The sequence below is a fragment of the Orcinus orca genome, chromosome 8, assembly GCF_937001465.1.
Source record: "Orcinus orca chromosome 8, mOrcOrc1.1, whole genome shotgun sequence".
In the NCBI taxonomy this organism is placed as follows: domain Eukaryota; kingdom Metazoa; phylum Chordata; class Mammalia; order Artiodactyla; family Delphinidae; genus Orcinus; species Orcinus orca.
The window spans coordinates 2,052,525-2,075,159 of record NC_064566.1 but is presented as its reverse complement, the minus strand read 5'-3'; the positions used below and the strand labels follow the sequence as shown (position 1 = coordinate 2,075,159).

Here is a 22,635-nt window from a genome sequence, read left to right as displayed (position 1 = left end):
TAAAGGTCAATGAGAAATAACCTCGTCCCTGAAACGACCATATAGAAAATTGTCTTGCTGCTAACAGGAGTGGAACAATATTTGCCCTGAGAAGTCACATCCACAAGCTGGTCCATGCTCAGCTTGGAAGCCCAAATGCACACCACCTGGGTGGTCTTGAAAACGTTGAGCCCAGGATTTATAGTCCAGGCTGGTAATACCCCCACGTGTATAGCAAAGGAAGCGGTGAACGTAGATCCCCCCTGCCGCCCCAAGAACCTCAACTTCACATTAGACCTCAAAAATCCCCACAGATACATTTTAAGACAAATGAACTCATGATTAAAAAAAGGAAATCCTCAAAGGGAACAAAACCCTATGAATGAAAGCCAGAAGAAAAAACAAAAACAGAGAAGCCGATTCACAACGACTTTAGATACGAGAAATTAAATATAAAATAGCCATATTCAATATTTTTCAAGAAATTTTGTAGAAGTTTGAATATACAAGTGAAAGGAAAGGTACTATAAAAATGATCTATCAAGTACGCGTAAAAACCAAATAGAATTTCCATAAATAGGAAAATAATCATTGAAATTTAAAATTCTTTGGATAGGTTTAACAGCAGATTAGAAACAGTTGAAGAAATAACTAGTGAATTGGAAGATGGATCAGAAGACATTATCCAGAACCCAGTACAGAGAAACAAGTGATTTTTTTTAAAAGGGAGAGAGAGAGAGAGAGAGAGGCACTAAGAGACACAGAGGGGATTGAGATGGTCTACCAAATGTCTAATGAAAGTTACAGAAGAGATAATGGACTAAAGCAAAGTATGAAGAGATAGTGGCTGAGTGTAATCCAGAACTGACGCAACACACCAACCACAGATTAAGGAAACTCACTGAATTCCAAGCAGAATGAACAGAAGAAACTCTCTAATTAATAACACAACATAGTGAAAATGCAGAACACTAGAGTCAAAGGAAAGAGCTTAAAAGTAGCCAGAGAGAAAAAATACATTGCCTTCCAAAGGGCAATGCCTCACTGTCATCTTTGTTCTCAATAGAAACAATGGAAGTCAAAGTACAGTTGGACAATCTTTTCAATGTGTTAACAGAACATCTTTTTGGTAACCTAGGGTCTAGAATTTTATACCCAGTGGAAATATTTTTTAAGAACAGCAGTAAAACAGTCATCTTAAAACAAATAAAATCAGAGGGATTTTGATTTGCACTGAAGGAAATTCTAATGAATACTTCAGCCAGAAAAAAGTGACCCCAGATGTAAGATCTGAGATGAAAAATAAATGATGAGTGACAAAAGAGGCAAACAGGTGGGTAAATTTAACACATATTGATTGTATAAAACACTACTAATTATGCTTGAACTAAAGTATACAACAAGACATATACATAAGTCAGCAGGAGAGACTGAAACTAAAATGTCCTAAGGTCCTTATTTTATTCCAGATGTGGGTAAATATAGCAAATGGCTCTATTATATAACCATTTACAATGTCCTAGGTTAACCTCTACAAGGATGGCCATATAACTTCAAAACTAGTAGAAGAAAAAATGGAATGAGAAATAATTATCAATCCAACAAGAGGCAAGAAAGAGGACTGGAGTAAACATTTAAAAATTTAGTACAGATGAAAGGGACAAAACACATTGCTAGAAAATCAATCAAAATATATTGGAAATTACATTAAGTATAAATGTATTAAATGATTTTTTAGAAACCTAGCCACACAGTGTTTACAAAAGGCACCTAAAATGTGTATACAGGATTAAAAAGACAAGAATTAAAAAACCTGACACCAAAATCAGAAAAAAAAAGTCACAATAAAACTAGAGAACAATATCTTTTATGAATATAGATACAAACATTCCTAACAAAATCTTAGCAAACAAAATCCAACCACAGATAAAAGAGATCATATATCATGATCAAGTGGGAAATACAAGATTGGATTAACACCCTCAAATCAATTAATGTATCACACCATATTAATAGAATAAGGGCTAAAAGGCATGTGACCATCTCAAAAGATGCAGAATGGGCAACTGAGAAAATCTAACATCCTTTCATGATAAGAGCTCTGAACACACACCAGGAATAGAAGGAAACATCCTCAACCCGATAAAGAGCATCTAATGAAAATCTACATCATATTTAATGGTGAATGACTGAATACTTTTCCCTGTAAGACCTTCTCTAGCCACTTTTAGTCAACATCTTACTGGACAGCCAAGCCAGTGTAATTAGGCAAAAAAAAAAAAAAAAAAAGAAATTAAAGGCATTCAGATTGGAAGGAAGACCTAAAACTGTCTTTATTCACACACGACCTGATCCTGTATGTAGAAAATCCTAAGGAATCAACAACAATAACAACAATATTTACTAAAATTAATAGCAATGAAGTCACAGTTTATAAGCTTAATATCAAAATTTAATTGTATTTCTGTCTACTAGTAACAAACCATTCAAAAATGAAATTAAGAAAACAATTTCATTAACAGTAGCATCAAAAATAATAAAATATTTAGGGGGAACGTTAACAAAGGATATGTAAGATTTGTACCCTGAAAGCTATAAAATATCACAGGAAGAAATTAAAATAGATCAAATAAACAGAAGGATATACCATGTTCATGAATTAGAAGACTCAATATTGTCGAGATGTCAAGTTCTCCCAAATGGATCTACAGATTCAACACAATCCCCACCAAAATCCCAGCAGGCTTCTTCTCTTTTGTTTTGGTAGAAGCTGGCAAGCTGATTCTAAAATTCATATAAAAATTCGTAGCACTTAGAATGTGCAAAACAATTTGAGAAAGAAGAAAATTGGAGGACTTACACTACCTGACTTCAAAACTTATTACAAGCTACAGTAATCAAGAAAGTGTAATGTGGGCTTAAGGATGGGGATATAGACCAATAGAACAGAGTTGAGAATCCAGAAATAAACCCATATATTTATGTTCAATTGATTTTCGACAAAGGTGCCATGAAAATTCAATGGGGGAAAAGTAACGTTTTCAACAAGTGGTGCCGAGGCAATTGGATATCCATAAGCAAAAAGAACAAAAGCCAAAAACCAAACCAAAACAACAACAAAAAAAACCCCCAAACTTTTCCTCACACTACACCCCAAAATTAACTCAAAATAAATCATAGACCTAAATGTAAGAGTTGAGTCTAAAAACTTCTATGAGAAAAAAATAGCAGAAAATGTTCATGTCCCTGGATTAGGCAAACAGGTCTTAGATGTAACCTCAAAAGCATGAGTCATACAAGAAAAGATAAGTTGGACTTTTTACAATTTAAAACTTTTGTGTTTTAAAAGACATGATTAAGAACATGAAAAGACAGCCGCAGAATGGGAGAAAATACTTGCAAGTCATATATCTGATAAAGGACTTGTATCCAGAACATATAAACAACTCTTACAACTCAATAACAGAACTACTTAATTAGAAAATAGGCAAGAGAGTTGAATAAACATTTCCCCAAAGAAGACTATGAATGGCTAATAAGCACATGAAAAGTTGCTCAACATCATTAGTGATTAAGGAAATGCAAATCAAACCCACAACTAGAATGGCGAAAAGAAAAAAGGCCAACCATACCATGTATTTGCAAGGATATAGAGAGAGTGGAACCTTTGTACATTACTGGTGGGAAATCAAAATGGTACAGACCCTTTGGAAAACAGTTTAGAAGTTTTTTAGAAAGTTAAACAGAAACTTACCATATGACCCATCAATTCCCCTCTTAGGAACCTGACCGAGAGAAATGAAAACATATGTCCATACACAGACTTGTAGATAAAAGTTCACAGCAGCATTGACCATAATAGCCCCAAACTGGAAACAATCCAAACGTCTATCAACTGGCAAATGGATAAACAAAATGTGGTTGATCCATACAACAGAATACTATTCAGTGTTAAAAAGAAAAGAAATACATGATGCAGCACAGATGACCCTCAAGAATGTTACATTGTGTGAGAAAAACTAAACACAAAACACCACAAGTTGTCTGATTCCATTTATATGAAGCATCCAGAAAAGGGGAATTTCTAGCCTTATAGAAATTTAAGGATACAGAGACAGAAAGCCGGTCAGTGATTGAGTGTGGCTGGCGGTGGGAGCTGGGAATGATTGCAAATGGAATTGAGGGAATTTGGGGGTGTTGAAAAATGTTCTAAAACTTAGCTTTGATGACGGCTGCACATCAAACTAGAAATTTACTAAAATGTGTTGCCGACATTTACATTGGGTGAATTTTATGGCATGTAAATTATACCTCAAAAGAAAGCTTAAAAAAAAAAGATTACAAACAACATTAGGTTTGTATAACAATGATAATAGACTTTAAGGGAAAAAAGAACACTACTTGAGAGAAAGCGGGTGTTATGGAATTAGAAAACATTGACTCCAGCAGGGAATATATAAAAATTTGGATATTATATGTATCTGATCATAAGCTCTAAAAATACATTAAGCGAAAATTGACAGAAATATAAAGAAAACTAGAAAAATTCTCCACAATTGTTGGCTCTTCAACACATTTCTCAGTAATGATAGATCAAGTAAGATAAAAACATTCCAGGGAGGATATAGATCTCAACAAAACAATTAACAAGCTCGTTCTAATGAACACAAGTATAACACTGTACCCAGCAACTTCAGAATACACATGGTATTCAAACACAGAAGGTACATTTACAAAAGTTGATGACGTGTTGTACCTGTAAAACATATTTCAAAATGTTCCAAGAGACTGATACCCTACAGGACTTCCCTGGTGGCACAGTGGTTAAGAATCCACCCTGGTCTGGGAAGATCTCACATGCCATGGAGCAACGAAGCCTGTGCACCACAACTACTGAGCCTGTGCTCTAGAGCCTGCGAGCCACAACTCCTGAACCCCATGCGCCACAACTACTGAAGCCCGCACGCCTACAGCCCGTGCTCTGCAACAAGAGGAGCCACCGCAATGAGAAGCCCGCGCACCGCAACAAAGAGCAGCCCTCGCTCGCCGCAACTAGAGAAAGCCGCGCAGCAACGAAGACCCAACACAGCCAAAAGTAAATAAATAAATAAATTTATTTAAAAAAAAGATTGATACCCTACAGACCACTTTCTTTGACGATAGAGGAATAACAATTATAACAATGACAAAAATCCTATTCCAAAATAGCTCCTGGGATAAACAAGAGGTCATAATGGAGACTAGAAAAATCTTTGCGTGAATGAACATTAAAATTAAATGCTATATATCAAAACCTGGGGGGTGAAGTTTGAGTGGTATTTAGAGAAAAATAAAAGTATAGTCTTCAATGCACACCTTAGAAATCTAGAAAGTTTTAGAATTCATAATTATCCAACCTAAGAAGTTAAAGAAAGAATAAGACATTAAGCCCAAGTAAATAGAAGGAAGAAAATAAAGAGAAGTGGACGAAACAAAACCAAACCGACCAACGAGAGGATCGACTAGGTCAAAAATTTGTTGAAAACATGAATAAAATCATCAACTGGCTGGCAGGCTTGACCAATGGAAAAAAGTGAAAGTGTAAACCAACAATATTGGCAATAAAAAAGGGGCCTAACCACTGACGACACGGATGCTAAAATGCCGATAAATGCCAATAAATGTGAAAACTAGGAGGGAACGTACAAATTCTTAAAATACGCAACTTATCAAAACTGACACAAGAAGAGATAGAAAACCCCAACTGTCCCATAACCATCCGAGTCATTGACTCGATGAAAAACCTGCCCACAAAGAACGCACCAGGCCTAGGCGGCTTTACCTCCAAGTTTCCCCAAACGCTCAGGGGAAGAGAATCCTCCCCCTATACGGAATATTCTAGAAGATGGAAGAAGGGGGAACACTTCTCAACTCGTTCTGTGAGGCTCACGTACATGGGCTACCATAACCCAACGAGGACACTGTAAGTACACATCACACCCACAAATGTGGACAGAAAAACTCTGAGGAAAATATTAGCTGGAGGGTTTCAGCAGTGTGTAAGGAAGCTAATACAACGTGAAGGACTGGTGTGTGGCGGGGAGAGGCCAGAGGCCACATAGATGTCTGGAAAAATAATCTAAGCCCAAGATGATAAAGGCCTGAACCCAGCGGGGGCGACGCGCAGCTGGCGTGCAAGGGTGAGCCGCTTGGAGGGGCTCTCAGGGTGGTGGCAGGAGCAGGGGGTGTGGCTGGGATGACTAGGACTCCGGGTCCTGCTTTTAGGCCTGGTGGGTGGAGAAGTCTGGGAGGGGGACAGAGCAGGAGGACGGGGGTCTGGGGCAGACGGGGGTCCTGGGTGACCGGGCCTACCTGGTCCAGGGCAGGGGCTGGGGAGCCCGGCCTGGGGGGCATTCCTGTCAGGCAGAAAGGTGTGCCTGGCTAGGGTTCTAGGCTGGGGGGCGGTGGAAGGAATGTCGGGGGGCTGGGGGGGCCCTTCCCACCGACAGTCTCTGAACTGGGGCCTGGAAACCCAGGACTCCCTGTGTCCGGCTCTGAGCCATGAACATTTCCGGCAAAAACAGAGAAGAAAGAAATTCTCCCAGCCCACTGTGTTCCTCATATCAGCAAAAGCAGTGTGAGCTGAGCTTGCAAAATAAACAGGGCTCAATGTAAACACTGCAGCAGGTCCTGGGGACGGAGCTAAGAATACACACTGGGGGAGGAAGGTGGGAGCCGACTTCTCCATCGGGTCCCCAGAGAGCCGCAGGGTCCCTGCCCCGGAGCAGCCCTGACGGGGAGGGGCCGGGGCGCTGGGGGCCGCGTTCTCAGGACCCGTCCCAGGCCTGGCGTGTCGGAATCTGACCGCTGCCGCCCGTGGACCTTACTGCTTGCCCTCACCTTGGCCCTCAGTGCTCCTGCGCGGCCTCTTCTCGACCAGACCCCTTCTGTTTGGGCAATACTCTCCTGCTTTCTTCTGTCTCTCTCTACCTCATCTCCCCTTCTGTCTGTGGCTTCCGCCGGGACCAGCTCTTTACCTAACCAGCTAACTAGGCAACCGCTCAACCTCTCCGGGCCTCAGTTTCCCCACTGGTGAAAGAGACTTCATTTGGGCAAACGAGTCCTTGCCAGGGTAGCGAACGCAACGTGACAAAGCAGTTCAAGCCCTCTCCTCGCACAGCTAAGGGGGCCAGCGGGCTCCCCAGGCCAGCGGGCGGCAGGCTGCGGCGGGGGAACGCTGTGTCTGCTCCCCATGCCCCCGGAGCGAGGCAGGCCTGCACAGCCAGCCCGGGCCAGGGCCAGGGGGCATCCTGAGGGCGGGTGGGGGGCTCTGAGCAGGAGTGTGAGCTGCAACGAGGCTGCAGGACCCCGGAGAGAAGGAAGTGGGGGGGGGCCGTCCAGCCCATGTGGCCCCTGGACTGGACATGGGAAGGAGACTCCTTGCCGGGAAACAGAGGCCCCCCTGCACAAGCTGAGCTGGCCTCCCCCACCCCCGGTGACTCCCTGCAAGTGGACAGCCCGGACACTGACCCTCAGAATGACCTGCGCCCAGGACGGGGATGGGGGCAGCCGCTGTGCCCCCCGAAGTCCCCTCCCCCTCCTCTCCAAGCCCCTCGTCCTGTGGCTGAGTGAGCCGCCGGGCCGGGACCGCCGTCACCGCGGAGGGCCTGAGCTGAGACGAGGAAGCAGTTGGGGGCCAGGCTCCCTTCCGGCCTGAGGCCAGCCCGGTGGGGTTGGGGGAGGTCCGGGGCTCCGGCTGGGGCTGGCGGGCCGGCTGGCACTGCCACCACTGCAGGCCTGCTGGGCTTCCCAGGGCTGGACGGCTGCTGGATTTCCTGCCCCCAACTTCCCTCAGTCAGCAGGATTGCGAGGGGGGTTGTTTATGGTCCCGATGGCTGCGGTGATAACGTGGGGCCTGGGACACGCCACTGTGCCCTCTGGGCCCGGCGGGGCCCTTTCCCAGGGTCTGTCCCCGAGGGGGGCATCGGCTAGCGGGGGCGGGGCTGGGCAGGCTGAGCTGGACGCCGGCCCACGGCAGCCTCTGCCCGGGTCCAGCACGTGTCCACGGGGCAGAGATTCAGCGTGGAGCACGGCCTGCTCCCTGCCTTGAGACCTGGGGGCATGACTGTGCCTCTTGGGCGGAATCAGCTCCTGGGAGGCAGGATGGGGACGAAGGCGACACAGAGCCCATCTCCCTGAGTGTGTGCGGAACATCCGGAATACTTGCTGCCCAGAAACGGCCCCTGTCCCGGGCGCAGAGCCTGACGGTGGAGGCCACCAGGGGCCTTGCTCCCAACCTTGCCCCCAGGGATCAGGGACTCCAGAAAACCCTTCCCTTTGTTGTTCAGATCTGAAGAAATGTGGGCCCATAATTCTGTATCCCCAAGGCCAACGTGGGCCGCACCTCAGCCCGCCACACCGACCCTGGCTGCACAAGGGCTGAGCCCTGGCTCTCAGACCCCCACCGGCGGCCAGATGGCTCCAGGGGACCCTGTCTCCTACCCTTCATCACCCCCAGAGGACACCAGGCTCTGGTTTAGGTTTCAAGGGGTGGCCTGTCCGGAGGAACAGTGGGCAGAGCCGTAAGAGAGGCCCAGGACAGTGGGACAGGGGACAGAACCAGACCAGGGCAGGGACTTGAGGAGGGGTGAGCACATTTGGATGACAGGGCAGCGGGGCGCTCTCAGGGCTGCTGGGTGGGGGCCGGCTCACGCACCCATGGGCCACCACGACCCCTGCCAGCGGCGGGGGCCAGTCAGTGAAGGCTGCCTTGGCCAGAGCTGGGCAAGGAGGCGGGGGTGGGGGTGGGGGGCCCTGGGTCCTTTCCCCGGCTCTACCTCTGCATCCATTGATGTCTGGAAGCCCCGCCCCACCGGTCCCCCCAGCCGGGTGCCTGGTCTGCTGTACTGGGCGTGGCCACCTGCTGCTTCTCCTGGAATCTGCCAGCCCCGAGTCCCGGGTCCCACACGAGGAGAAGAGTGAAAGCCAAGGACGGGTCACCAGAGAGGCGGAGCCCAGGCCCCAGAGCCTCTGATGCCGCTCAGCCTGGGCAGCTGACCGTTCCTAGCTTCAGTACCCATCCTGCCAGACAGGGCATCTGCCACTGGACCACCTGCCTGGGCACAGGAGAGCCACCAGGCCCGCCGAGACCTGACGGAGACGGGCCAGCCCTCCAACGGGGTCAGGGTGTTGGCGTCACACAGCCCTAGAGGGCCAGGCCCGAAGTGAGAGCCCCCGTGGGCACCTGGACAGCGGCCCTCCCCCACGTACAGGATCGTTGCCCCGTACCCGCCCAGGCCAGGGAAGACTGCTGGTGGGCAGAGGGTCGTCCTGCAGGCCCAGGCCAGGGGGGTGGGGCAGGAACCCGGAGCTGTGCCCCTGCCCGCCTGCCCAGCTGCAGCAGAGATGGACACGGGCCAGAGCCAGGCGTTGCCCAGGAAACCGAGAGTCGGACGCATCCCTGCTCAACCGAAATTCCTCTATTTTTAGCCCCCCGGCTGCTTTCAGATAAAGTCCATGTAGATGAACGAGCTGTTCGGCAAGATCACAGCCTGCTCCAAACCACGGAGACTTCAAAGGGCGCAGGCCGCCCCCTCCCATTCCACAGATCCTCCGAGGCTCCCAGGATGCCCTGGGAAGGGGTTCCGGAGCTGAGAGGCGGGGCCGCGGGCACAGAGCCCGGCGGGCACTGGGGTGTCCCGGCCACCGAGGCTGCCGGTGCCCTGGAGCGGAGGGGGCACGGCGTCCACGTCCCACCGGACAGCCCGCAGGGCCTCGGCCGTCACTCCCCACCTCCCTTGCTGTCAGGACCCTGCGGAGGAGGGTCCTGGAGCCCACACCCCCTCCTCCCCACTTGACGCACCCTCGTGTCCCTGTCGGCACCTCTGAGTCCCTGAGTGCAAGCGGGCTGGGGGCTGCCAGTGGACAACACTGCCCACCTCAGCGTGCACCGGGCGGTCCTCAGCTATGCCAGGGAGGAACTGTGGGCACTCGGTGCCACTTGCCAATAATGATGCCACTTGTCAGAGGTCTAAGACCAGCCTGGCCTTCAGCGTCCTCCTCCCGCGGGGACCGACGCCCAGTGCACATGAGAGAGGAGCTGAAGCCCTACATCAGGGAGCCCACACCGAGCACAGGTGGAAGGAAGGAAGGAAAGAAGGAAAGAGGGAGGGAGGGAGGGAGGGAGACCCCAGACACCTAGGGCACCATCCAAGCCCTGCACGCTCAGGACAGAGCTGGAGAGTGAAACGCCGCTGTGGACGGCACCGTCTGGGCCCCAAGGCCGCTGCCCGCCGCCCGCCAGCAGCGACGCTGCGTGGCCCGCGAGAGCTGGCGTGGGCTCGGGCGCCTACCTTGTCCTCCACACGGTTCAGGCGGGCACCGATCGTGTTGCTGCCTCGGTCCTTACTCTTCTCTGTGGGGTTAAAGCACCCAAGTCAGGGACGCCTGGGCTGGCAGATGGGGGGGGTGGGCAGGTGACCCCGACTGGGCTCGGGGAGAAGGGCGATGGGGGTGAGGGAGTGAGGGTCAAAGGCCCGAACCTATGGGAATGTCTCTTAGAAGCTCTTCTGTGCTGAGAACCTCAGGGGCGGCAGTGGGTGGGCCGGGCGCTGGCTTGCTTGTCCCCACTCCACCCTTTCCGGTTCTGTGACCTCCGAGAGCCTCAGAGGACAGGCACCCACCCTGCCCGGGGGCTGCCTGAGATGGTGCCCGCTGTACAAAGGTGACATTCCACCCCAAGGGGGAACTTGCTCTGGCCGGGGAGGCCTGTCGCCCCTGCGGGCCCTGCCGCCCTGTCCCTGAGTGAGCTGCACCTCCCACTTGAACTTGGGCTAGGGCAACCCCGAGGAACTGGCCCGGCCCTGCCCTCCCTGGTGTGACCCCCAGCCCCCCTCCGGAAGACATGAGGCCGAGCCTCAGAGCTGGAGAGCAGCACCCACCTTGCTCCCCAACGTTCTAGCTGGCTGCCCACCCCCCAACCCCGCCCCCAGGCCCCCACCTTCCCAGGGTCCTGGTCACGGTTCCACACTCACGTCAATGGCCTAGAAAAGCCCGCCGTCTGTAAGGACGCACGCCAGTTCTTGCACTAACTGAAAATCCCCTGTAAATCGTGTTTGAAGCCAATTTGCTTAGGGTCTACCTGCCCCCCCTCTGGATTTCCTTGCCAGACATGCGCTTTCTGATGGTGGAAGAGGCAGGCGTGGGTGGGTGGAGGGATGGTAGGAGGGTGCGGCCTGGGCTGCCACACCCAGGGTGTCTCCATGCAGAAACCCACCTGAGACGGAGATGAAGAGGGAGGGCTTCCCGATGGACTGGTCCAGCCTGGGGGGGAGGGAGGGAGACGGAGACCAGCTCACGCTTGGCCGGGGCACCGCACGGACATCTGGCCTGTCGGTGGGTGGATGGGCTGATGTGCCCAGCAAGACAAGCTGCCCGCCCCTTCTGGGGGCCGCCCCTCACTGCCACCCAAAAACCAGCCAGGTGCCTCCCAGGTTCCAGAGGCCCATGCTCCCAAGGGGGCTTTGGGGGGCGGCGCTCAGAGGTGAAGGGCAGTGGTTGGGCTGCTCCTTTGTCACCCTCCCTGGGCACAGCAGGGTGCCAGGATAGCCCAGTGTCCTGAATGTTCCCAGAGAGGCAGGCCTGCAAATGGGCCCTTCCGGGGCAAGGCCAGGTCACTGGGCTGGGTGGGCTTCACGTCCCTGTAGTAGGTCAGCGACAGGGGCGGGGGCAGCCTGAGCCCCTGGCCTGGCCTGTGGTCAGGACAGGCACGTCTCCCAGCCACACCCTGCGTCGCACAGAGCTCGGTTCCCAGGCCAGCCCACCGTGGAGATGCAGCTGGTCTGAGCCCACGCAGGCCCCCAAGGACCACGCTGCTTCCATGAGGATGAGCTCTGTGGGCCCCAAGTCAGAAGCCAGAGGACGCCGGCTACCAGGGGTTGAGGTGCTCAGCTCCCAACTGGTAGGGTCTCTCCTGGAGGGGGTGTCTCCTGGGGCTGGACCTGGCCCCTGCTCACAGGGTGTGTGCTGGGCTGTGAAGTGTCCAGCGTCTCTGAGGCATGGCCATGTGTGGAGTGAGCCCCTGCCCCTCCCCCACCCGCTCAGATCCCCCCCCCCCCCGTCCCCCGGGCCCCGCCCCCCGGGCCCCGCGCGCCCACCTCCTCTGCAGCTCCTTGATGCGCACCATGAGGTTGAGGTGGCCCTGGGAGTACTGCTCGATGACATCCCGCACGTCGTAGGGCTTCCGCGCTTGCTGCGGTGGGAGAGAGAGAGTCACGCCGCGGGCGCAGCGTTAGCGCAGTGACCGCGCCCGCCTTCCGTGGTCTTCCAGGATTTAAGGAGCTGCCCGCGTGGCACCACGGGGCGGGCCTGGATCAGCGCACATGCAGTGGCCGGGCTCATCCTCCCCGGGAGCTGGGTGACCCTGGGCCAGTACCTCGGCCTCTCTGGGCCTCAGCTTCCTGCCCGCTCACCCGCAGGGACCTGCCCACTCTCCCTTTCCAGGCCACTGGTCCCTGTTTTCAAGCTGCCTTGGAAGAGCTGGCCCAGGCGAGGGCCTGGGAGCGGGGGGCCAGCATGGCCGCCAGTCACTGCGTGGAGGGCACAGCTCCGTGCGGCCACCGCCTGCCTGGGCCCCAAGCTCACCCTCCACACACTTGTCGGCCGGCGCACCCACTGCTCTTGGGACGGGGAGGTGGCCCACCCCACCCCCTTCCTAGGCAGTCCCCTGAGCTGAGCAGGGGTGGCCCCGGGGGACAGGCCTCCTGCTGGGGCTCCCAGGCTGCCTGGGAAGGGAGGTTGGTCCCACGGCAGGCCTGCGGCCATGGGGGCAGGGAAGGTAACCCCAGAGCTCCAGGCTCTGCGCCAGCCCTGAGCCCATGAATGCATCCGGGGCTCAGGTGAGACCACAGCAGAGAGAACGGGGCTTCTCACGACGTCAGCAAAACGCCCAGGGAGCATCGGGCTGGCCGTGTCGGGGTCTGATGGCCCAGGAGGCCCTTCGCCCACACAAGCGAGCCAGAGCTGCGTGGGGATATAGGCTACTTCTGTTGGGAGAACCGCGGGGAGACGGGGCTGGGGGCCCCAGGTGGTCTCATTAACCCTGAAGGACCCACACTAGTGATGGGCTGGGAGGTTCCTGCCTCTTGCTGGGGAGTGTAGGGGGCCTGAGAGACACGCCAGACAGCTGGCAGGCCAGGGCGGGGCCGGCGGGTCAGAGGGTGAGAAGTAATAAGGCACAGATGCCCGTTGAGGGTCAGGGCCAGGTCTCAACCCTGGGAGCCCCAGGCCACCTGTCCTCCCTGCCCACCTGAGGCCTCCTTCTCCTTGGGGTGCCACCCCAGAGACTGGGGCTACCCCAGGCTAAGGGTAGGGCCACCTCTGCCTTCCAGAAAGATGGGGTTCCCCTGAGGGCAGGGTCCTGCCTCGATCTCTGGGCACCCTTCGGACATGTCCAGGGGCCCTGCCATCAATGCTGGCGGCTTAACTATGTTCTCGCAGCTCCCCACATCGTCCTGGACCCCAGGAACCCCGGGGCAGCGCAGAATCCTCCTCCCTGTCAGGGACTCTGGGCACAAGAATTCCAGGGGGTTCCTGCTCCCACAAGGTCCGCCAGGCGGGGCCCTCACAGGTAACACCCAGCCCCGCTTTGGGCCCCGGGACCGCCCTGTGTCCCTTTGTGGCCTACATGCGGAGGCCCGTGGTGGGGTCTCAGGGTCAGGAGGGGGCGGGACTCTGGCAGGCTCTGACTTGCCACACACTCAGCTTCATGACAAGGGTAACAGTGGCCCTTAGCTACAGGCTAGTGGTAATACCCCAGGGCTCAGTTTGTCCTTCTGTGAGTTGGGGATGCGGAGCCCTCTGGCTGGCAGGGAGGGAGTGGGGATGAAGTCAGATGGTAGGTGAGAAAGGCCAGCGGGTCCTGAACTGGCTCTCGCCAGGAGAGCCCGAGGTGGCCGTGACAATGTCTGCGGCTGAGCCCAGGGTCTGCACTGCTGTTCAGCGCACACGCCACTGAGTTGTGATCTTGGCCTCCTGTGAGCAATACTGGGCACTTCCAGGCCTGCTGGAGCCGTCTGGGGTGGGATCAGAAGAGGGGAAGTCTGGGTTCAGAGGTCAAAGTGGGGCGGGCCTGGCCTGGAATGGAGCGGGTCCTTGCCCTGGTACCCCAGACGCCCTGGGAGGTCACGGCCCACGGCGTGCAGGGGAATCTGGGCGCCTGAGCGTGTTAAAAGCCTCTGTGTGCACAAGTGAATACGGATGTCCCCGTGGGAAGGCATAAGAGTACAGGTGACAGGTGTGTGTGTGCCCGGGCACGCGTGTGCATGTCTGCAGAAGCGGGGGTGCGGGTGGGGTGGGGCTCGTGAGCAGGCCGCCCACCCCCGGCCTCGCCTTGTCTAGGGTGTGGACCACAACAGGGTAACCGACGCCCGACTGACACCCAGGACCCGTGGCGCGGTGGGGTCCCAGGCCCCCTGAGACTCGTCTCGGAGCTGAGAAGTTCGCCTCCCGCCCCCCAACCAGGGTCTGCTCAGAGCTCCTGGAGGCCTTTGTCGAGTGGTGGCCTGGGGCCCGGCTGGAGACATCATCTCAGCTTTCTCTCTAGAGCTCATTTCCTTGGCAGCAGCAGGAGCCTGAGATGAGCCGAGATAATGCCGGGCTGTCCAGACTGACCGCCGGTGGACATGTGAGTTCAAGGCAAACGTGAAGGGCTGAGAGGCTCTGGCTCCTCCGGCCAGACGCAGGGGCGGCCAGCTGGGCACTTATCGGCAGGCGAGGCGGGCAGGGGGGCCACCCGCCACTTCTGCAGCCCCTGAGGCCAGATGGGGGTGGGCGTGCAGCAGACAGACAGACGGGCTGCTGCGGGGGAAGGGACGGCCTCCCTGACAGCTGGGCCTGGGTGGGGGGCCGCCCCTGGAGCCCCACAGAGCCCCTCACTGCCAGGGACTCGTCCACCGCTTCTACGTCCGTGCGTGGGTCCCTCCTTCCTGGAGGCCTCCTGCTGCCCCAGCTTCTGGCCTTGCTCAAACCAGGAAGCTCCCGGGAGCGCCTCTGCTCAAAGGGCCCCGCCTAATTTATTGAAGGCCCCCCAGGGGTCCTGCGCCGAGGGGAGGGGCAGGGAGCAGGGGAGGTGAGGCTGCCCAGCCTCCTTCCGGAAGCCTCCAGGCCATTCGCAGGACCCTGGCCTGTGTCCTGAGGCAGAAAAGGAGACCCTCGGCCTGGAAGGGAGGTCAGCAACCAGTTGTCTTGCCTGCATGTCTGTGACGGGCGCTCACCAGCGTCCACAGCTGCTCCAGCCACTGTGGCGCCCATCTGCCCAGGGCGGGCTGTGGTTCTGAGCTGGAAGCTGCTCACATCGCTACCAGAGCTGGGCCTGCCATGAGCCCCAAGGTTCCGCCTGCCCTGCTGGGTGCCCCAGACCCTGGAAGCAGCCCCCAGGAAGCCTGGTGTCCACCCTGGCACGGCCCTGCGTGGCCCAACAGGGCCCCAGGCGGAGGTTATGGCCTCTGCCCTGCCGGGGCCTGCTCTGGAACGCTGGTGGCCCAGCTGCTCAGGCTGGGGACCGTCCCCATCCTGGAAGAGTCCCCGCTGACCCCTCTGCTCCCCAGGTTGATGTCTGTGGTTTTAGACGTCAGCACCAACGGACCTCGAGCGAGGGCGACACATTGTGGCCCTTCCGGGGGCCTCTTCTGCTCTTGGGAGCAGTCCTGCCCAGACGTGACCCCCGAGGGGGTTCCTGCCATTCCTCCTCCTCCCTCCCCAGGAGGCCAGCCCGCCCTCACCCAGCGCCCCCTGAGCTCCCTGCTCCACCAAGCCACCCCTCTGCTGGTACCGCCAGGGCAGCGGGCCCTCGGGGGAGGAACAGCCACAGAACCCAGACGCCCTCTGTCCGGGACCGTCGGATCTCGCCCAGAACACTGCTGGGCAGACCTCCTGGCGCCGGCCGACAATAGCATTCACCACAACTCTTTTGTTTCAACAATGAGGAGTCCCAGGCCCTGGCGGGAGTCTTAGCACAACTTGGCCCAGTTTGGTGGGGAATGGCCCCCCTCCAGGGCTGCAGGCAGACAGACGGGCAGGCAGCAGGATGCCACCGGGGACTCTGTGTGCAAACCACCCAGCCAAGGGGGCCACGGGTGCTGCCGGGTAGCCGGAGGAACAGGGTGGCCGGGGCAGGGCCTCACCAGGGCTGTCCTTGGGGCCGGAATCAGTGGCGGTCGTGTCATGGCAGAGCCTGTGTGAGGGCTGGGCACCCGTGGACGCCGTCCTGGGCCAGGCCCTTGGGCTCCTGCTCCCACTACCAGCGGAGGAAGGGTTCTTCCCCAGGGCTGCCGGGGGCTGGGGTCTTTCCAGAACCCCGCGCCGAGTCTGGCTCTGTGGCCTGGGTGGTGAGGGCTCTGCTGAGGGGGCTGGAACGAGCCAGCGTCAAGCCTTCAGCCTGGGGTGGGAGGTGCAGCCCAGAGGGGGCTGGCTCTTGTCCCAGCCTCGCTGTGACCTCCCAGGGGGTGTGAACAAGCCCCCCCACCAACCTCCCCTGCTTGGCGAAGCAGGCCCAGGGGATGTGGGTGTTGGTTGGCTCTGGGCGACCCCCAGTCCTGGCTCCACCAAGGACTCACTTTTGAAAGGCACCAGTGGCCAAGCCTTCTGGAAAGAGAATGGCCTCCCCCAAGGGTCCCTGCTTCCTAAGGTTCCATGTTCTCAGAGTCAGGGCTGAGCTGGGCCCCGCTCCTCAGACGGAGGACGGTCCCCACGTAGGAAGGAGGGCACCAAGCCTGCCGCCAGCTGGCTTCCTCTGCGGGCTCCCAGGGGCTGCAGGAGACCCACCCCTGGCAGGAGTGCCGATGGGGAAGCCCACAGTCTCCAGCCCCGCCCAGCCAGAGAGACCCTACCTCTCCCTGCAAAGGTGGGCCACCCCGGGGCACAGAGCAGGGCTGGGTCTCCCCTCTGTTCCGACTCCCACAGGGTGGGCGAGGGGCACAAGAGCCCTGAGCCGGCCTGGGACAGAACACTTCCTGCCCAGGTGACGCAGGGCGGGCTCTGCACCCTCCCCGAGTCACTCCCACTCCTGTCGGGTTGGGGGTGGGAGGGGCCAGTGAGCCCTCGGGCTCTGCGTGCCTCTGGGCTCTGCGCCGGCCTCAGGGTCCAGGCCGATCAGGGAAGTGTCCCTCCAGGGTCTGCTGTCTTGGGGACGGATCCTGAAGTCATGGCAGGGTGTTTGACGGGTGAAGGGTCAGGTCTCAGGTACGGCAGGGCATGGGGACCCCGCAGCCTGCGCTGTGGGTGGGTGGACCAGGGCAGGAGGGCTGAGTACAGGACTCACCTGGAATTTCTTCTTGGCCACAAAATACTGCATGCGCCTAATGACCTTGATGGTGGCCCGGTGGTGCTCCCGCAGCCTGCAGTGGAGAATGGGGAGGAGGGCGTGAGTGTGGACCAGATGGTCATCCCGCGCCCACCACTCTCAGAGGCTCGGAGGCTTCCCAAATGTGCCCCCCATCCCCGGCAAAGGGCTGGGCCTTTCCAGAAACAAGGAGCGTGATCGACCCCCTCCGATGGGGATCTGCAAGCTCACATCCTGGTGGCAGGAGGAGGGGCTGAGGCCAAGAGGCTTTAAATTAGGGGGATGACCCTAGAGGGACCCTCGCCTCGCTTGTCGCTCAGAAGTGGGGGAGGAGTCAGGGTCCCGAGTTGGCAATGGCTCTGCCCCTCACTCACGGTAGAGCCGCAGAAGCTCCTTTCTACCCTTGGGCCTTCCGGCTGCTCACTAGGAGCGTGGGGAGGGGTACAAACAGATGACAGCTAAGGTCCCTTCCAGCTGGAAGGTTTTATAGCCCGCCCACCGGTACCCACTTGGAAAATACAGGGCTGCCGGACAAATGAGCCAGGGATAGCTACCACCTGAGCCACCCTGCTAAGGAGACCGTGCGGTATCCCCTCTGAAGTTCCTTCTAGAAACATCATTAAAAAGGGAAACACAATCGTTGATATATATATATGTTCACAGGAAAAAGACCGGAAGGAAATACATCCACATGGAACCAGTGGGGATTTTCCTTCTGCCTCTGAGGCTTGCATCTGACCAAACCTTCTGCTGAGAACACCACCACAGCTGTGTGATGGCTTTGAGAGCAAGGAAGACTCCAAGGGCTGAGATCCCAGAAGAGAAACGAACTGGGAGAGCCCACGTGTGCGTTTGTGCGTTTGTTGTGTGGGGCATGCTAGCCGAATGGGAGGCAGGGGGCTCCCTGGGCCGGCAGGAGTCCAGGGCTGCAAAGACATCCAGGACTTGATGGGCCAAGATCCTGGTGAATGGGGGGCCACAGGGAAGGAAGCCCCCTTTCACGCAATTTCCCCTTGAAGCATTTGTGAACTAAGCCGCACAGCATGGGGTGAGATTCTGAGAAACGGAGCAAGAAGCAGCTGCTAGAAGGATAAAAGGCTAAGCAGAGGCCTCCACAGACTCACGTCACTGGGGAGGAGAATTGCGATTCAGAGTCACCAAGGAGACGGGGTCCTGGCAAACACCCCAAGCTTTCAGATGAGACCCCCCCAACCCTGCCATAGCCTCAAATCACCTCAATCCCCACCTGGAGCAAGGTGCGCTGTCCCGCACCTTTTGCACGCCAGAGAAAACTGAGTTATCTGTAGGGATAAGATCATGGAGCCTCTGTTCTGTTTTTAATACTCAACAGACTGAAAACAAATGGACAAAACAGACCACGGAAACAGATCTAAAGATGTGGTGGATTCAATGCCTTAAAGACTGGTAGCTCTTGCATCAAGAGATAGAGTTGGTTTTCTCACTGCTTGAATTTGGGCTGACCTTGACCCTTATTGTGATGAGAAGAATGCTGGGGAAGTCCCACTGTGTCTAACTTGTGTGCTCTTGGAATGGGGCCGCTTGAACCACCTGAGCTGGCTGGCTGGAGAGGCCGCGTGGAGAATCATGGTCTCTGGCCAAGAGCCAGCACCAAGCAATAGGCATGTGAATCGAGGCCATCTTCGACCCTCCGGCCCTGATAAGCGTCCAAGGGGACTGCAGCTGTGAGAGTCACCCCACGCAGAGCCAGCAGGACAACCTCCCGGCTGAGCCGAGCCCAGATGGCTGCCCCACAGACTCATGAATAAGGAAAGAGCTGCAGCGTGAAGCCACTAACTTTAGGTGTGGTTTGCCATGCTGCAATAGATGAAAAGAAATTAGGACCCCAAAGTGGGGTACATCATACCAAAATCCTGAAACGCATAGTGCTGGTTTGGGGACCAGGCATTGGGCAGAGGCTGAAAAACAAAAGGCCTATCGTAAGATGCTGGACTTTGGACAGGGTGCCGTCTCTAATCGCAGGAGACTTTGGTGTCTCTTGGAGGGGTGAGTGAATTTTACTTTGGGGGGAATGTAAACATTTATGGCCAGAGGGTGGGCGGGGGGAGGTTAGAGATGGGTGTAAATCCTTTGCAGTTCCCCCCAATCGGAGTTCCCCCCAACTATTTCCATCATCACGGAATGCTGCTGCCATGTGGACATGTCTGAGCTGGGCTGCTAGAAAAGCCGCGTGGAGGAGAGCTGAGGCACCCTGGCTGACAGCCCGACAGCTCCAGGCTCCGGAGGCTAGCTGAGACCACCCAGTCACCACCCAGCTGCCGCTGGGACGAGCCAGGTGAGACCAGCCAGGTGAGGAGCCCAATACGCCGACCCACAGACTCAGGAGCAAACAGTTGCATCGGTTTGCTTCAGAGTTTTTAGATAAGGACTTGAAAATAACCTTGATAAGTAGGTTCAAGAAAATAGATGACAAGATGGAGAATTTCACCAGAGAAGTAAAATCTATATGAAAAAGAAAGAAAGGAAATTCCAGAACAAAAAGGACCCTCATGGAAATTAAGAAATGCAGTAGATGAATTTGCTGGCAGAGGAGAAGAGAATATTTGTGAATTGGAGAAAATAGCCAGGTTAGAGTATGGAGGGAAAGTAGAATTAAACATCTAGGAAAAAGTGCAAGGCATATAAGATGAGGTTAGAAGTTCTAATACGTGTAACACCTTAGAAGGAGAGGAGGCGAAATGGAGAACAAATCATTTTGAAGCCTCAGTGGCACAGAATTTCCCCCAAATGATGGAAGACATCAAGCCACGGATTCAAACAGCTCTTTGGATCCAGCTGGAGAGAGAGACAAGGTACAACAGACCCAGGCCCATCAGAGTAACCCTGCTGAAGACCACAGGGAACATTGCAGAAGCTCTAAAGTCAGGGGGGTGGGGGTGAGAATGATGACACATCATCCTGATGGTTGACTTGTCAATGGAAAGGATGAAAGCCAGAATGACGTCCTTAAAGTGCTCAAGGAAAATTCCTACCAATTTAGCATGCTATACCCCATCAAATACGTTCTTAAAAATGAAGGTTCAAGTGAAATAATCCAGTCACCAAAGGATAAACTCCGTATAGTTCCACTTGTGTGAGGACCTAGAGTCATCAAGTCTACAGGGACAGAAGGTACGATGGTGGGGCTGGGCCCGAGGGGAGGGGGGTGGGGAGTGAGCAGTCAATGGGGACAGGGTGTCAGTTTGGGAAGATGAAACAGTTCTGGAGATGACGGTGATGGTTACACAACAACGTGAATGTGCTTAATGCCCCTGAATGATACAGTTAAACATGGTTAAAATGGTACATTTTATGTTATGCATATTTTCTACAATAATTATAAAAAAAGAAGGTGAGGGCTTCCCTGGTGGCGCAGTGGTTGAGAATCAGCCTGCCAATGCAGGGGACACGGGTTCGAGCCCTGGTCTGGGAGGATCCCACATGCCGGGGAGCAACTGGGCCCGTGAGCCACAACTACTGAGCCTGCGCGCCTGGAGCCTGTGCTCCGCAACCAGAGAGGCCGCGACCGTGAGAGGCCCGCGCACCGCGATGAGGAGCGCCCCCTGCTCGCCACAACTAGAGAAAGCCCTCGCACAGAAACGAAGACCCAACACAGCCAAAAATAATAAATTAATAAATTAATAAATTAATTTAAAAAAAAAAAGAAGGTGAAAACTAGACCGAGAGAATTCACTGCTGGGAGACCTGCACTGAAAGAACGACTTAGGGGTCTCCCCAGGTAGAGAGCAATGGTCCCAGAAGGGTGCCCAGAAATACAGGAAGGAATTAAGAATGTAGAAAAGGACAGATATGTGAGAAAGTTCAAGTTAGTAAATTAAAGTGGCTGAAATAATCGTGATAGTGTCTCCTGAGGTTTAAGGCATAGCTATAGCTAAAAATACATGATAAAAATAGCATAAAAGGGAGGAGGCATCAGTGGAGATAAACAGTGGTGAGCACCATGTGTTGTCAGGGAAACGGTAAAAGTGCTCATCTGAGGTCGACTCCAGTGAGTCAAGGATGTGTGTGATAATCTCTGGGCAACCACTGATGGAATAATAAAGGACTGTAGAATTAACAAGCTAATAGGGGATAAAAATTAATTAATAACAAGTTTTGATTAACCCAAAGAAGCAGGAAAGGAAGTCAAACGGAAGTGATGGGACAAATGGGAAAAAGAAAAGTGAGATAGCAGATTGCATGCATTGCAGAGGGACTAAATATTCCAATTAAAAAACCAAGATCGTCAGATGAGATTTAAAAAAACAATTTGATGTTGCCTATAAATATACTGAAATAGATAGGCATAGAAATGCTGACAGTAAAAGGATAGAAAAAGACATACATTGGCGTTGCCCAATGAAAGCTAGTGCAGGTAAACTAATATAAGACAAAGAAGACTTTTATTACCAGAGATGAAGAGGGGATATTTCATCATTTAAAAAGTGGTCAAGGGAATTCCCTGGCAGTCTAGTGGTTAGGACACCATGCTTCCACTGTAGGGGGCAGGGGTTCCATCCCTGGTTGGGGAACTAAGATCCCGCATGCCACGTGGCAAAAAAAAAAAAAAAAAAGTGGTCAAAATTTGGTGGGAAGAGATCAATTCTAAATCTGTATGTACTTAACAACATAAGCTTCAAATATATAAAAGCAAAAGCTGGCAGAACTAAAGGTAAAAGAGAAAATCCACAACCATGGTGGGAGATTTGAATGCACCTCGGTGGGTAACAGATAGAGGAGCTGTGAAAACATCTAAAGAGAGACACGTCTGAACGAACCGAGGAGGAACTTGATGTGATCAACGCTTACAGAACACCGTGCTCAGTGCCCAAAGGGCATCTAAGCTTCCCAAGCACACAGGGAACATCTACCAGAAGGGACCGTGTGCAGGGCTTGAAGAGCAAGTCCCAACAAATTTCAAAGAAAGTAAGTCACATGTGTATGTTCTCTGACCACAGAGAGATTAAGCTAGAAATGAATAAGAAAAAGATAACTGGAAAATCCTTAAGTGTTTTGGAAATTAAATATCTCAAGGATCGAAGAGGAAATCTGGTAAGAATTGAAAAATACTTTTAATTGAATCACAATAAAAATGTTCCGTGTCACAACTTACAGCTAAAATAAGTGCTTGAGGTACCATGAAATAGTGCTTAGAGGAAACTTTATGATCTTAAATCATATATTAAGAGAAGAGGAGAGGCCAAAGTCTGTCTCAAGAAGTTTAAACGATAGTAAATTAAATCCCAAGAAGGTAGATGGAAAGAGATAATAAAGATAAGAGCACAATTCAATGAAATAAAAAATGAACGTTTCGTTGAGGA

At 53.9% G+C, this 22,635-nt stretch overlaps 1 protein-coding gene across 3 annotated transcripts in view; it reads right to left on the bottom strand.

The window, feature by feature from the left end:
• Positions 1–22,635, bottom strand: part of KCNQ1 (potassium voltage-gated channel subfamily Q member 1) — a 345,186-nt gene that overhangs the window by 60,253 nt on the left and 262,298 nt on the right. Inside the window, exons 12-15 of one of the 3 annotated variants that reach the window (XR_004475853.2) lie at positions 17,276–17,351; positions 12,140–12,208; positions 11,234–11,280; positions 10,311–10,372 (exon numbers count right to left, since the gene is read on the bottom strand). Coding sequence is in view for 2 of the 3 variants with exons in the window: in XM_049714016.1 (XP_049569973.1) it covers positions 10,311–10,372; positions 11,234–11,346; positions 12,114–12,208; positions 17,276–17,351 (346 nt within the window). In the remaining variant the exon portion in view is untranslated. Of the gene's footprint in view, positions 1–10,310; positions 10,373–11,233; positions 11,347–12,113; positions 12,209–17,275; positions 17,352–22,635 lie in introns of all 3 variants that reach the window. The other 2 variants (XM_049714016.1, XM_049714017.1) reach the window with 2 other exon arrangements.